Consider the following 15,092-nt stretch of genomic DNA (forward strand, 5'->3'; position numbering starts at 1 on the left):
AGATCTTATTTTTACTAACTGAGCCTGCTTAATTCCTTTGACTCTTCTTTGGAATTCTTCTATCAGCCCTCAAGTTGATTGAGCTCTGTGGATCTTTGCCTCTGGATCCATGTCTCGAATAAGGGCCTGACTAATGCATAGTCTAACGGAAAGATTACCCGACATGCCATGCCCTATTAATAACTCCTGTTATCGAGTTGTTGTTTTTTTTCCACAATGGGAATGAACAGAGTTCTGACTCACTCTAGGTCTGTGGTAAACTGTAGATCACTTTCGGCTTAATTTAGCCTGAGTCCCTGTCATCATCTTACTCCTTCTCTAGCTCTCTGCCCTCATAATTACCCTGTCTTTACCAAACATCCTTCAGCCATGAATAGGCCTAAGTACTGTTCAGAATGAGTGACAGCACTCTTATGTGGTGCTGGGGAATGCACAACCCTGTGGACAAACAATTGGTAATATGTGCCAAGAGGCTGAGAAATCACTCCGGCTTTAGAGCCATGACTACATTTCTCTTAGCATATTCTAAGGAGATACACCCTATGTACTCTGTAAGAAAATGTTCATTCCTGCGTTGTTGTTTTTTTATAATAGTGGAAAACAGAAAGCAACCTAAATGCCTAAGAAAAATATTATGGAGGGGCACCTGGGTGGCTCCGTCGGTTAAGCCTCTGCCTTTGGCTTAGGTCATGATCCCAGGGTCCTGGGATCAAGCCCTGCATAGGGCTCCTTGTTCAGTGGGGAGCCTGCTTCTCCTTTTCCCTCTGCTGCTCCTCCTGCTTGTGCTGTCTCTCTCCCTTTCTCTGTCTGTCAAATAAATAAATCAATAAAACCCTTTTTTAAAAAAAGAAAAATATGATAGTATATCCATTGGATGACATAGCATGGTTATGGCACAGCAGTTTGGGAAAATGTTTGCTAGGTTATATGAAAAGATTAGGGGGGAAAATATAGCATGAGTATTCCCTGGGGATACAGACAGCAAAATCAAGGAAAAGGGAAACTAGAACAAACATCCAATTCCTTAACAAATAAGTTAGAAGGGAAAAAGGAGAGGAAAAGACTTACAGATTAAAACAAATTAAGCAACGTATCTACCAAAGGCCATATTTGGATTCTGATTCAAGCAAACTAACTTAAAAAAAAAAAAAGTATTACGTTATCAGGAAAATCTGAATGCTGACTATTCAAATCGATGATATTAAGGAATAATAATTTTTAAGGTATGATATGGTCTTGCGGTGATTTTTTTAAATAAAAAGTCTTCTTTCTTGTGGAGATATATATTAAAATATACGTGAAGGAAATAATGTGCTGACTGGATTTGCTTCAAAATAACCTGGGCTTAGGGACTTCAGGGAATAAAGTGGGCCATGAGGTGGTAATTACTGGCACTGAGAGATGGGGACATGAGATTCCTTATGTTATTTTTTCTACCTTTTTATGTTTGAAACTGTCCATAATAAAAGCTTTTATAAGCCTGCATATGCAGTGACAGTGATGATAAGAAAAATCGTGGCACCAGCTGCCCTCAGCAGCTGTGTGACCTTAGGTAAGTCACTGAACCTCCCTGTGTTTGAGTTACCACGTTTCTTTTTTTTTTCTTCTTCTTCTTTTTTTTTTTTTTTAGTTACTACGTTTCTGAGTGGAGATGGGGACGATCATGATCACGCCCACCTCATTAAAGATTAAATGTGAAGCACTTAGAGCAATTCCTAGCACCTAGTAAGTCCTCTGTGTTACCTGTTACTCATCCACTCTACCTCTGAATGGTGTTTGAGCATCTACTTCACCAGGCTGTGGAAATTCAATAAAATAAAAACAGACCTTGTGTTAGGATGGAGGGGTTGGCGGCGAACTTCTTCAAACTCTAGTTTCAAACTTTGTGTAATGTGAGATTATGCATTTTCTGTTTTTTATGAACTGTGTTTTGAATACAGAGGGAGCCACTCTCACAGGCTCTCCTGCCCTCTGGGAGCTCCTTAGTCAGCTGAGATAGACACATTCCCCAGCCTTGGCGTTTCCATCTGGCAGGGTGGCGAGGCCTCTGTTTGCCGCAGATACAAACCGTGTGGGCAGAGATAGCAAACATGGGTGGGGTCATAAACTGGGAATACATTCCCGAGATGATGGCAGTGGTGGGAAATGAGGAGGTGGGGCGTCCAGAAACGGAGCCCCTTTCCCTGACCACGGGTGGGGGGTGGTGGGGGGATGGAGCAGGGTCCCTACTCCCCTCCAATTCATTCTTTTACCCCCCTGCTGCCCCTACCTCGCCTCCTCCTTCCTGAAGGAAGGGCGCACCCAGGCCAAGTGCAAAGAAGAAAAGAGCTGTTGACTTCGTTGGCAGTGGGGTTCGGGTTTGGGTGGCAGGCACCCCCAGGCCTGTGGTGGCAGTGGTGCGGAGGGGGCGGTGACGTTGAGCAGACAAAGAGGCACTACTGAGCAAGAGCTACTGAGCTGGTAAGAAACAGAGAGCACTGCCAGGGGGCCCTCGCTCTCCGCCCCTCACCCGGCCCTGTGGCTGGCCATTTGGGGCTGCAGAGGGAAAGGGCTGAGCCAGACAGGGGCCCAGTGCCAAGGCCTGGGAACCAGAACCTCCTTCTGGGAACCAAGAGCAGTGCTGTTCTGTAGCCACCCCTCAATCTGCATATTCTTTGACAGGGACTGTTGGCATTTTCTCCCGTGGAAAAAAAGCAGGCTAGAAAACTGCGAATATTACAGATCAAAAGGGCACCAACTATGAAAACGGTGGCTTTAAGAAAAACCCCTCTCTGGGGCGCCTGGGTGGCTCAGTGGGTTAAGCCTCTGCCTTCGGCTCAGGTCATGATCTCAGGGTCTTGGGATCAAGGCCCGCATCAGGCTCTCTGCTCGGCAGTGAGTCTGCTTCCTCCTCTCTCTGCCTGCCTCTCTGCCTACTTGTGATCTCTCTCTCTCTCTCTCTGTCAAATAAATAAATAAAATCTTAAAAAAAAAAAAAAAAAAAAGAAAGAAAAACTCCTCTGGTGCCCGTCCAATGACATTACTACCCCTAGCAGTTCCCACCTCTCTAGAAATCCTGAGGGGGCCACTGCCCCAGATCACCTTCCTCCCCTACCTAATGCCCCCTCCTCCACCACTAATAACAGCCGCTAACTCACGCAGTGTCTGCTGTGTTCCAGGTACTGGGGTAAGGGCTTCACATGTATAAGCTCTTTTAATCTTTAAAAGATTACACAGCCCTGGGGCGCCTGGGTGGCTCAGTGGGTTAAAGCCTCTGCCTTCAACTAGGGTCATGATCCCAGGGTCCTGGGATCGAGCCCCGCGTTGGGCTCTCTGGGCAGCGGGGAGCCTGCTTCCCCTTCTCTCTCTCTCTGCCTGCCTCTCTGCCTACTTGTGATCTCTGTCTGTCAAATAAATAAATAAAATCTTAAAAAAAAAAAAAAGATTACACAGCCCTGTGCGGTAGGTATTTTTATTATCCTGACTTTAAAATGGGAAAATTGCAGCACGGAGAGTTTAAATATTCTGCCCAAGGTCACACAGCTAAAGTAGTGGCATTTCTCCCCAGATTCTTTCCCAGCTACCCCCCCTGTCCAGTGTGGACCTCATGTTCCCATAGGTGCCTTTTAAAGACTTCTGTCTGCACCGAGGGTGCTATATATATCTGCTACACACCCGTTTCCCCTGCTAGGCTGCTTGCTCTGTGTCTCACTCATGCATTTCCTCCGCACAGTGGATTCCCAGTGAATGTTAGAGGAAGGATAGAATGGACCCACACATCCCAGATACACCCTCTCTGAGCTCCTAACCATTCTCAGAACACACCTTGCTCTTTCTGGCTCTTAGCTTAGTCGACAGTGCTTTTCCTCCTAGCCTTTTCCATTTGGTCGACTCCTATTCATCCTGCAAGGCCATTCCTCACCTGTGACCTGCTCTGTGATGCCTTCCCCAACCGCCCAGGCAGTCTACTGCTCGGACCTCCGGATTCCTCTGCCCTCTGCAAACACCGCAGCTAGAGCCCACACCTCAGCTATCAGGTACACAAGTCTGGCTTCCTCTATTGTCTGGGGGACATTTTACCTCTCTCTGCATCCCCAATATCTAAGAATCCCAGGAGGTGTGTTTTGAACAAATCAGAGATGGATGGGTGTACGCCCCCTTTGCTATTTCCCACAAGGAACTTTCCAGCAAAGGCCTTTGTGGCCCACCCCCCTCCCACTGCCTAAACTGCCCAGTAAACTGGCATTAGATGAGTCCCTGGCTGACATAATGGGTAAAGTAGCTAACCCTCTCCTTTCCTTTCAATTATCCCTCTCTATGTGGGTGCTTCCCACATCAGGGAGGTAGGGACCTGGAGGCCTACTTTCTCTCCTCCAGCGTCACAGTTTAGAGGCATGGAGTTACTGCCCTTGGAGGGAGGAGCTGGGACTCAGCCCAGCCAGGGTGGGCATCTCTCCTAGGTCCTGCACTTGGGAGCCAGGCCCTGCCATGCCTCAACCTCTTCCCTGCCCCACCATCACAGACACACTGAACATCAGGCTGGAAGGGATTTCAGAGAACATGAGGTCCAGAGAATCAAAGGTCCAAGGGGATTGGAGAGGGAGGCACCCAATGGCAAAAGTGGTCCTGGGCCCAGCCCAAGGGTTTTCCCATGCACCCCATAAGCCACGGCAAGGAATGGAACACTCCAGTCATAGCTCCTTTGGTCCTGCACCATAGCTTCCATTCAGGCCTTGACCACGTCCCACCTGGACTGTCCCAGTAACTGGTCTTTTTTCCACCAATGCACCCTCCACACAACCAGAAAGTGATTGAAACATCAAAGCTAATCTTAAAACCCTTTACCTACTAACTGCTAAATCAAGTCCCAATTTAACAATCCACAAGGATCTGGTCTCCTTCCACTTTAACCATAGCCTTTCTCCACCCCTCCGTTCTACAGTCTAGGAGAACCAAACCCTCTCATGCCCCCCTCCTCTTGCTCATACTCTGTTCCTCCACCTGATGCACTCAGCCTTGAAAACCCAGCACAGATGTCGCCCCTTAGGATAGCTTTCCTGATATCCTGGGGAAGTGAGTGTATCAGGTAAGAATGCTCCCAGCTGAAAGCAACAGAAAACCCAAGCAAAGGAGTGATCCTGAGAGGAGATTTCTGCCAGGAGCGTCACCCAAGGAGCTTTTAAAAGTCCCCACCCACTGGACACAGGCCAGGCCAAGGTTAATCAGAATCTCTGTGGTGGGCGTGGGCACCAATAGTTTTCAAGACCTTCCCTCTTCTAATGTGAAGCCAAGTTGAAAATCACTGAAGCAGGGGTTTATTTTTCTCACATAAGGAAAGAAGCAGGCGGTTGCTCGTGTTGGTTGAGTGGCTCAGTGATATTCAGGCCAATTTCTCAGTGATACTCGACCTTTCCTTCCTGCTTTGTTGCCTCATGGTCACAGGATAGCAATGGTTGACCCTCCATGTTCAAACCAGGGAAAAAGCAGTAGGGAGAAGGAGAGGGCTTAGTCCATCCTCGTTTATAAACAAACCAAAGACGGTCTCAGAAACCCCTTCAGCAGACTTCCCCCTTAGATGTCCTTGAACTGGGCCACCCCCCGCCACAAAGGAGGCTGGGAAAATGGGCAACAGAATTCCCGATAGACGGAGAGGACCGATTGGGCTCTATCAGGAGGGATGGAGTACGTTGTTCCTCCCCAATCGGCGGGTGGTATAAAGAAGGAAATCAGGAACAGATATTGAAGGGGGCAGAATACGCCACCCCAAAATATGCCACTTTGGCGTTAAGATTATTTTGAGCTCGGTTCACATAAAAAAACAACAGATGCAAGAAGGGTATTCTAGTCTCCCCCCGCCCTTTTCCTTCCCCTGAAAACAGGAGACAAAACTCCCATGTGAAAAATGTCCTCTCAGTACCAGGAGAAAAGGAACATTCGATGGGGAGTCAAAGCTGAGAGACTTCTGTACCAACAGACTTTGTTAAAAATAATTTTTATCCTTCCTGAGCCTCTCCATATATTGCCTCTCTTTATTCAACCTGGCATAAAAGTACTCACAACTTGCCACTTTTTGGGGTCTTCATTTCCTTACAGGGCTCCTGGGTTGCATAAAGCTTACATAAATATGTGTGCGCTCTTCTCCCCTTGATCTGTGTTACGAGTTCAGTTCTCAGGCCCCACTGAAAGGCCCTAAGGGGGACGAGAGAAAATGGCAACACGGAGTTGACAGCCAGCAGATCCTGCTCTCTCTGGGTCTGAAAGCTCCTTGGACACACAGCAGACATCACAGGAACGCCTGTGGAAACACGTATCAACATGTCCGCATCTTCCTTCCAGACTGGCTGTTCCCAGCTGAACATGAGAACCACCTCAGGAGCTTTTGAAAAATATCGGTGCTTAGACCCCCCCCAGCCACAGAGAGTTGAATTTAATGGATCCAGGTGAAGAACAGGGTCTGTGTCCCCTTCAATGAGCACAGTTCTTGGAACACGAGGCCCACAGGAAATCCTCGCTGAAAGGAGGAGGGAATGGCAGAGAAGAAATGCTGCCCCAACCTCGTCGACCCCCAGCCTGCACTGAGCACCTCCCCCGTGGTTCCTCCTTCCTCTCCATTCCTTCTCTGCTGAGCACGGCCCTTGGCCACCCTCCATTAGCCACACGTATGCTCCAGGGGGACTCTCCAGTCTACGAACACTGCCTGCTTCTCCTCCCGCCGCCATGCTGGGCACCCCAGGCGCTCTCGCTCTCTGTAGCTGCCCTCCTCTGAGAAGGACATCACTCTTCAACAGCCAGGCTCACTTCTTGTGTCTTATTTAGCTAAACTCCTGCCTGGCGTGAGAGGAGAACAGCGTGAGGGGTAAGCTTCCAAATGTTTGCTCTTCCACATTCAGCCACAATCCCAAAATGGACGCCCTAGTTTTCAGTGGCAGCAGGCCTAGCGAGCAACTTAACAAGGAACCCACAGACAAAATTTTCGCTGCTTCTGCCCATGCGTAGAACATGTATCTTATCTGATTTCTTGGACAAGTGTGAGTCTGAGAAATGCCTCTGCTGATGTCACAGCATGAGTCAGTGGTGACTGTCTCCAGAGATGATATCATCCGATAGCAGATTCGGGCCCCATGGCGCTTCTGAAACTGCTTGATCAAAGGTCACCTCCAGGGCCAGCTTCGTGGGAGCGCGGCCTCTACAGTCCCACAGAGCCCTGGGCCCTGTGTTGAGGAGGGTCCTATGTTTGGTTTTACAATCTGCTTTCGCCATCTCGAAATTCTGAACAGTTTTTGAACAAGGGGCCCTATGTTTTCATCTTGCACTGGGCCCTGAAATTACGGGTCGGCTTCTGGTCTCTCATCGTCTCTTACAAAATCCAGGGAGGTTTTCCTTCTTAGAAGGGTCTCCACAGCACATGACCTCAGCCTCCTGGGACGCCTGGGTGGCTCAGTGGGTTGGGCATCTGTCTTTGGCTCGGGTTGTGATCCCAAGGTCCTGGGATCAAGTCCTGCAACAGGCTCCTTGCTCAGTGAGAGCCTGCCTCTCTCTCTGTCTCTCCCCCTGCTCACACTCATGTGTGTTCTCTCTCTCTCTCTCTCTCTGATAAATAAATAAATAAAATCTTTTTAAAAAGAAAAGAAAGGAGGGGACACCCCACTCCCCCATTCTCTTTCCCTGCTTTAGGAGAAGGCACTGAAACAGGGTTGCTTGGGCTGCAAATGATGGCTGAGATCAAGAGGCCCAGGGCAACAAGCCCTCTCTAGCTCCCAGACATGAGCGAGACTTAAAAGGACCAACTTGGTTGCCTAGGGCTTCCGCAAACAAAGACAACCGGAGTCAGCTCCAGCCCAAAACAGAAAATCAACAGGAAAACTTGAGGGGATCATATCAGACTTCAGACACCTGGAAGAAGCCCTTCCAAGCCCTGGAGGGGCCAGCCACTGTCTGTGCAGATAAATGAAAACTGAGCCCCAGTGCCCTCTACTAGGCCCCAGTACTGGGAGGAGCCTGGAGATGAAGTCCTCCGGAGAAAGGTAAGTTTTCCAAGGAAAAGGCTGAGGAAGTTCATTTACCACCGAAGAAGGTGGCCCAGGGCACAGTAGAAGGACAGAAAAGGAGAGTGGGGGCAGGACGGAATTGGGGGAGACGGCTGCTGAAGGCAGTGGATGTGAGATGGGGCCCACTCCAATTCTGTCCCCTCACCCCCACCCCAGGCCTGCCAAGCCGGGATCTGCTGGACCAGGCTCTTTGTAAGCGGCAGAGGTTCTAGAAGGCAGAGTCTCAGCCCTGGCTCAGAGAAGAGGGACAGAAGATGACAATGTCAAGGTCAATGTCAAGGGAGCCCGAGACAGAGAAAGGAATTGGGGCCTGGCCTCCCCACAGCAGTGTTCATCAGGGTCCAGGATCTGCCCTGTCTTGGCATCTCCTGGCCAGGCCATGGCTCAGGTATCTGACACCTGGGGCCAGGAGTCACATGCCAGGAAACCGAACACTGTGGGGCCCCAGCCCCCGATTTCCAGCAGCTACAAGAACACAGGGTTTCTGGAGGAGGAAGCAGGTCTCTGGAGTCGGGCAGCAGGGAGACAGACTACTTCCTGGGAGAGGACACTCAGGAGAAGGCTCTCCCACCAGCAGGGGTGAGAGGTTAAGAGGAGGAGGAAGCAGGTGGGGTTGGGGAGAGAAGAGTGGGGTGGAGAGGACAAAGCTGGGGCAGGTGGAGGGGTGGGTGCTCCAGAAAAAGGAGGAGATGGGCAGAGAAAGCAGGTCTTAGTCACCTAGCCTAGCTGAACACCCTGAAATCCAATCGCTGGTCTGTCTTCCTTGTTCCCTTCGTATGAGTGCCAGCCTGGCCCTCTGGTGCCTACGGGGCCCACCCAGCTGGGCTGGCAGAGAAAGACTTTATTCCAACAAGAGAAATTAGTACATGGGTAGAAGCAGAGACATAGAAGCCCCCAGACCCAGAGTGACCAACAGGGTCTTGGACCAAGAGACTTAGAGATTAACCTTCCAGAAACCAAGAGATGCTAGGAGAATCTCGGGCCCAGGGGACCTCTTACCCAAAGGGCCTGAAAAAGGAGACTTAAATCCCAAAGGAGAAGCAAAAGTCACCCAGACCTGAGTGAACCCCCAAAGGGAGGTCCCAGCACTCAGAGCCCCCATGGGAGACCTCCAGAAGAGAGAGCTGACATTGGGGAATGGGATTCTCTTGACTCATTCTTCCTTTATGGGGCTTCTCTCCCCCAGCTCCTCCTACTCCACTCCAGGACTATGCCAATCTTTAGCCATGCTCCTGCCAGCTGGTCACCTGCTGTCTCTTCTGCTGGTGATAGGCCCAGGTGGCACGGAGTCCAGTCCCCGGGCACCTCCGCAGGGCTGTTATGCGGCCGAAGAAGCCGGTGAGCGGACGTTCCGTTGCAGCCAGGCAGGCCTGAGCACGGTGCCCACCGGCATCCCCAACGACACGCGCAAGCTCTACCTGGATGCCAACCAGCTGGCCTCGGTGCCAGCTGGAGCCTTCCAGCACCTGCCTGTCCTGGAGGAGCTGGATCTGTCCCATAATGTCCTTGCCCACCTCTCGGGGGCCGCATTCCGGGGCCTGGCGGGCACACTGCGCCACCTTGACCTCTCTGCCAACCGGCTGGCCTCGGTGCCCGTAGAGGCCTTCGTGGGCCTGCAGATCCAAGTGAATCTGTCCGCCAACCCCTGGCACTGTGACTGTGCCCTCCAGGAGGTGCTCAGGCAGGTGAGGCTGGCCCCGGGCACTGGAACAGGCATCGTGTGTGGCCCCGGAGCCCGCCCGGACCTTGTGGGGCAGGAGTTCCTGCCGCTGGCAGGGCAGGAAGAGCTGTGTGGGCCGGGGCGTGGCGGGGCCCAGCGGAGCACTGACGTGGCCCTGCTGGTCACCATGGGGGGCTGGCTGGCGCTGGTTGGGGCTTATCTGGCCCACTACGTGTGGCAGAACCGGGAGGAGACCCGACGTCCCCTCAAGCAGGCCCCGGGGCTGCCTGTGCGCTCAGAGGACTCCTCCACGCTCAGCACGATGGTCTGAGGACCGGGGCCACCCCTTCAGGCCCCTCTCAGGACCTGGCCTACCCTCCACCCCCTTCGCCCTCTCTTTTCCTCTGACCCTCTCTGCCTCCTCCACAGTCCCGTCCCATCCCCCAAATCCCACCCCCTTTCCTCTTCCCTAAAAAACCAATCTCTCACTGTCTCAACCCACACCCTCTGTGGTGCCTGGAGTCTTTGGTGCCTACCCTGTGTCTGAAGTGTGCTAGACTCGGAGACCCAAAGCTCCCAAGTCTTCACTGAGGGAGGTGGGGGGCAGCAGAACAGAAAATGACAGCGCCCACTCAGAGCCGGGGGCAGGCCACTGTAGGAACACCGCGGAGGAAGTGATCGCCAAGCTTCACTGTGTGGATGTTTGAACTGACTCTTCAAGAATGAGAAGGGCTTTGGGCAGAAGACAGAGGACGCCGGGTACCAGGTGGTGGACAAAGGCGAAGAGGGTGCAAACAACTTGGAAAGCATGGGCAGCAATCAGACAACTCTGGGGTGGGGAGCTGGAGTAGAGGGTGCAGAGAGAGGCAAGGAGAGGCCGGGCCCTGTGGGTTCCTGCTCTCCTCTCTCCACCTCTCCTGAGAAGCTCCCCCCTCACTTTCTGCCTCTCTCTCAGCCCCAGGCTCGTCTCCCTCTGTCCTCTCTTGGGGACCCTCCTGGCTTAGGGGGCCCTGCTTCCTTTTCCAGAGATGCTCCATCTCGCTGCTCTCTCCTTTATACACTGACAGGCTTTCTGAACCCTTTCCCTTGGGAGAAGAGTGGTCTCTTCTATCTCTGAGCTAAAGATGGGTCACTGGGAACTAGAGGGGGATGGGGACTAGGAGGTCTCTCACCCCAAAAATATCCCTGGACAACTCAATAAAGTCACTTTTATGAAGGCCCCGATCTCTTCCTTATTGTCCATCCCATTGAATGTGTGTGGCCTGACAATGAGGAGTGGGAAGGTGTTGAGCTCTTTACCTGGTGGTGGACACTCCCACTGGGCTGAATGCCATCTCCTCTCTCCCCTCCCACCTCCCAGCTCCTGACACCAGAGTCTGTCTGCTAGGGATGCCAGGGCCTATGAATTAATGATGGTGGAACCAGAATGGAGGAGGGGAGGAGGCTGGACGGGGGATGAAGGGGGTGGGGGAAGAGGGCAATGTCCAGGCATCAGTCATCAGCTGGCAGCCTCCAACCTGTTAGATGGGGCATAGGAAGCAAAGGGAGAGAGAGCTATTCCCCTCTTAGCAATCTGTCTTTTCTCTCAGTGGGAGTCTGAGCAGGGTGTACAGAGAAACTAGATGTGCTCAAATTTAATGAAAGAATTCCTGGGGTGGCAGAGACCAAGTTGGCTAAAGGAGGGGGACCCTATGAGATATCCCTATCACCAAATGGGCTTCTCAAGGGACCAAAGAGGTCAACGCACCCCATCCCTTGCCCCCATGTAGGATTATCTTCCCATAGGGAAGCTCATGGAAACCCCAATAGAGGCTGAAGATAAAACCACTGAACCAGGGTTCCACCCAGTTTGGGGCAGAGCCTAGAGTAGATGGGGCGGACACTCAAGGAGAAGCACAGAGGAACCCATCACCTCCCCATTCCTCTGACCCACCCTGACTTCCCTGTCTCCTCTCCAACAACCCCACCCACCTCTTGCCATCTCCAAGGCTCCCTCCACCCCTCCAAGGCTGAGCTCCCTTGTATCATCCAGAGAGCTTCAACCTGACTCATCTCAGAAACACCTGGGACCCCCACCCCATCCTCTTTTCTCAGGAGACATGGGCCTCCCCAGTTCCAGGGATGCACTGCGGTGGGAAAAGAACGAGGGTGTGGGAAGTTTCAGGCTGCAGTTCAACCTGCACCCCAGCCACACCCTGGCCTGGGCCTTGGAATCTTGGCCCCAACCCCATCAAACCCTCCATCAGTTTCTCCCCTGCCACTGTCTGTCTCTCTCTGCTCACTTACCCATTCCTGAAATCAGGCTGGGACATGTCTCACTGGATGCTGGGAAATAGACCATGCAGACCCTCGGGAGTGAGAGGCTGGGGGATAGATGAAGCCCTGAGACTTTGTCATCTATGATGATCTCTGGAGCCTCATTTGACTTTCTGTCATTCTAAGCAGCAGAAACAGCATCTATAAGATCTGCAGAGAATTGGTTCCCTCATCTGGACACCTAACACCAATTCCCTGAGCTAAGCTCAGGATAGGAATGGATCCAGGGAGGAAAGTTTGCCTGGAACCCAGGTCAGGAGGGGTCCTAGATCCCTGGATAGCAAAAGCGATCTACTAGTTCTCCACATGGCCCCCTCTGGCTCAAATTCCTTTCCCTCTTGGGACCTAGGGCAGGAGAGAGAGGACAAGAGGGGCAAAGATGGGGGATTGGGGAAGTGTCAGGGAGAGACCCCTTCACCCTCCTCAGTTGGGGTCCCTCAGTTGGAAATTGGTGGGAGGGGACATGAGAGGCTATAGCTTCAGCTCAGTGCATTACAGGACACCGGACAGAGCGGGCCTCCACACACTCGGAAATGCTCCCGCCTGGAGCAACAGTGGCTGAACCCCTAAGCCCTTCCCTCTGAACGCTGGCCTCTGGGTCGTACTTGTCCACTGGGCCAGCAGGAAGGGGTGACATAACCAGTTTCTCCCCCATCCTTCTCTCTACTGGGAACCAAGGATCATAGGACGTGTGTTCTGAGATGCCAAGCAGGCAGTTGGACAGTTTCATTTTTGCTGGCTGCTTCTCGCCCTTCTGGCTGGTACAGATGCACTCTGTCAAAACCAACACTCCCACCAGGATGTGCGGGAACCAGGAACAAAGCTGCCAGGAGCCAAGAGAGCCCGGCCACATATTTGGTGCAGAAGAACCCAGGAGGTCTGGGGCAGGACGAAGCTTGGCATCCACATGCAGGCTTCTGGAGCCGGCAGGCTGTAGGTAGGGGTGGGAGAAGAGAAGTCCCTTTCTGGCCCTGTGGAGCAGGAGCCTGGAGCAGCCCTGAGGGAGCTCCCAGTCTGAGGGGGAGAGACATTAACCTAACTCTCAGGGAAGCCCCGGACTAATGGAAGAAACAGGATCTTTTCTCTTTGGGGAGCTCTGAACCTGGGGACACCAAGACCTACCCCAGAGACTTGAGCATCTACAAAGCCTTGTTATCCACACGAGGAAGGGAACAGGGAGCCAACTGTGGGTACCCGGGAGTTAAGGAGCACCAGGTGGGGCCCAGCCCTCACCCTTCCTGTCCTGGGCTCACACACGGACATTTCAAGTGCAACGCTGAGCTCTCCTACAGAGGGAGGGCATACCAGCCTCAAAACCAGAAGCAACCCAACAGCTTGTTCCAACAGGAGGGCTGCAGTTCCCCCATCAGGCAAGAGAAGCTCCGACTACAAGGGGTTTCACCTCATCTTGCAGGGACTTTGTCACCAGCATCCTCACTGCCTGTGAGGAACCATGTCCCAAACCAGGAAGGCAGAAAACCAAGCAGAGTGAGGCCCCAAGCTGCCAAAAGAGATGCCACCACAAGCCCATTCATTCATTCGACATTTATTGAGTTACTACTATGTGCCAGATACAAAGATGAGGCTTTCCCTCCCAGCTCCATCCTCTGCCCAGTTCCCCTATCTTCAGCTGTTCCCCAACCACCCGTGGGGCTCTCCTGCTCCTCTATCACAGCCATTCATGGTGACCGGAGGTGTCCCTTTGCCCCCCACTCCACCTCAGGATCCTCAGTGCCCACTGGAAACTAAGGAGCTGAGCCCCCCCGGGCACCCCCACACCAGACCTGCCCTGATCATCTTCCCCTGGAGAAGGCTACCTGAGGGAGGGCACAGGACGCCAAGACCCAGAAGGGGGCCTCTGTGCCTGGGGGTGGGGGACCCGCTGAGTGAAGTCGTGCCCAAGCAGGTGGAGCGGGGTCCTGGTCACCACTGTCCTGCACCCAGTCTGGGCCTGAGCCGAGAGCACACGGAGTTTCAGGCTCTGCAGGTCGCGGGGGAGGAAGAGCGTGGAGGAGTAGCGGCTGGCGCTTAAAGGCCTGACCCGGGGACAACGGCCGCCCAGCTAAGTCGTGGTGCTGCGGGAGAGAGGACCCGGCATGGGCGGGGCGGAGGCGCGGGGGGGCGGGTCCGGGGCGGGTCCGGGCCCGGGCGAAGCAAGCGGACCTTCTCAGGCGGGGAGGCGGGATGGTAAGCGAGATCTGCTCGCGGCTGGAGTGGTGGGGCCAGACTGTGAGATCCAGGGGTGGGATTCGGGTGGAGATGACAGGAGTAGGGGCGAGACTTGTAGGGAAGGGGCGGAGCTTGCTGGCCTGGGCGGGGCTAAAGGCGGCTGGGGCGCGGGCGGGCTGGGTGGGGGTGACGAGCCTGCCTCTCCAGGAAGATCTCAGCGCACTGGAGGGAGGCTTCTTTAAGCTAAGCGATACCCTGGGGCCCTGCTCTGAAGGCGTCTTCTCTCTGAACCGGGGGAACACTTCCCCTCAGGGATTTTCCTGTATCCCAACTGCAGGAGTACCTAGCTGATCACTTCCCATACTCTGCCAGGTGGATGGGCCTCTGGATCTTAGTGAACCAGAGATTCTAGGGATCCGAGGGACAGGACTGGGGACTCAGTCCTCTGAATGACTGCAGGAGACTTCTAGTAAACCGAACCCCGTACTGGTTGGGTATATGGTCTACCTACTAAGGGCTCTGCCTGGTGAGGGTCTGGAGCAGGGTTGGGGTCCCTCCCTGATGTAACTGACAGTCTCCTGGCTTCGACCAAATGATACCAAGACAGACCTGCAACGTAATTTACAGGTCTCAGTGCAAAATGAAAACTACAGGAGTTCTTGCATAACATTATTAAGAATTTTATTCTGCCAGCTGTGTCTGTGCAGAAAGAGTTCCTTCCTGATGGAGCAGGTGAGAGGCCTGGGGGTTGCAGGACAGGTGTGAGGGCTGACAACTAGAAGGGATACAAGAGCTCATGCAGTTCCAGCCCGTCAGTCACAGATGATGTCTCCGGCCAAGAGAAAGAAAGGTATTTCTCCAGGGCCACACAGCAGGCTCCTAGCGGAGCTCTCTATGGAATTCAGGTCTCCAGACTCTTA

General features: G+C 53.0%; 1 protein-coding gene across 1 annotated transcript; it reads left to right on the forward strand.

Moving 5' to 3' along the window:
• The first annotated feature begins 9,223 nt into the window (after positions 1 to 9,223).
• LOC111151237 (leucine rich repeat containing 3C) lies at positions 9,224 to 10,018 on the forward strand. Its single transcript, XM_022509073.1, has one exon. The coding sequence runs from the start codon at positions 9,254 to 9,256 to the stop codon at positions 10,016 to 10,018; it is 765 nt and encodes a 254-aa protein (XP_022364781.1). The 5' UTR covers positions 9,224 to 9,253.
• The last annotated feature ends 5,074 nt before the right edge of the window (positions 10,019 to 15,092 follow it).

Source organism: Enhydra lutris, unplaced genomic scaffold (genome assembly GCF_002288905.1).
Source record: "Enhydra lutris kenyoni isolate GAN:26980312 unplaced genomic scaffold, ASM228890v2 scaffoldscaffold26, whole genome shotgun sequence".
NCBI classification, from domain to species: Eukaryota; Metazoa; Chordata; class Mammalia; order Carnivora; family Mustelidae; genus Enhydra; species Enhydra lutris.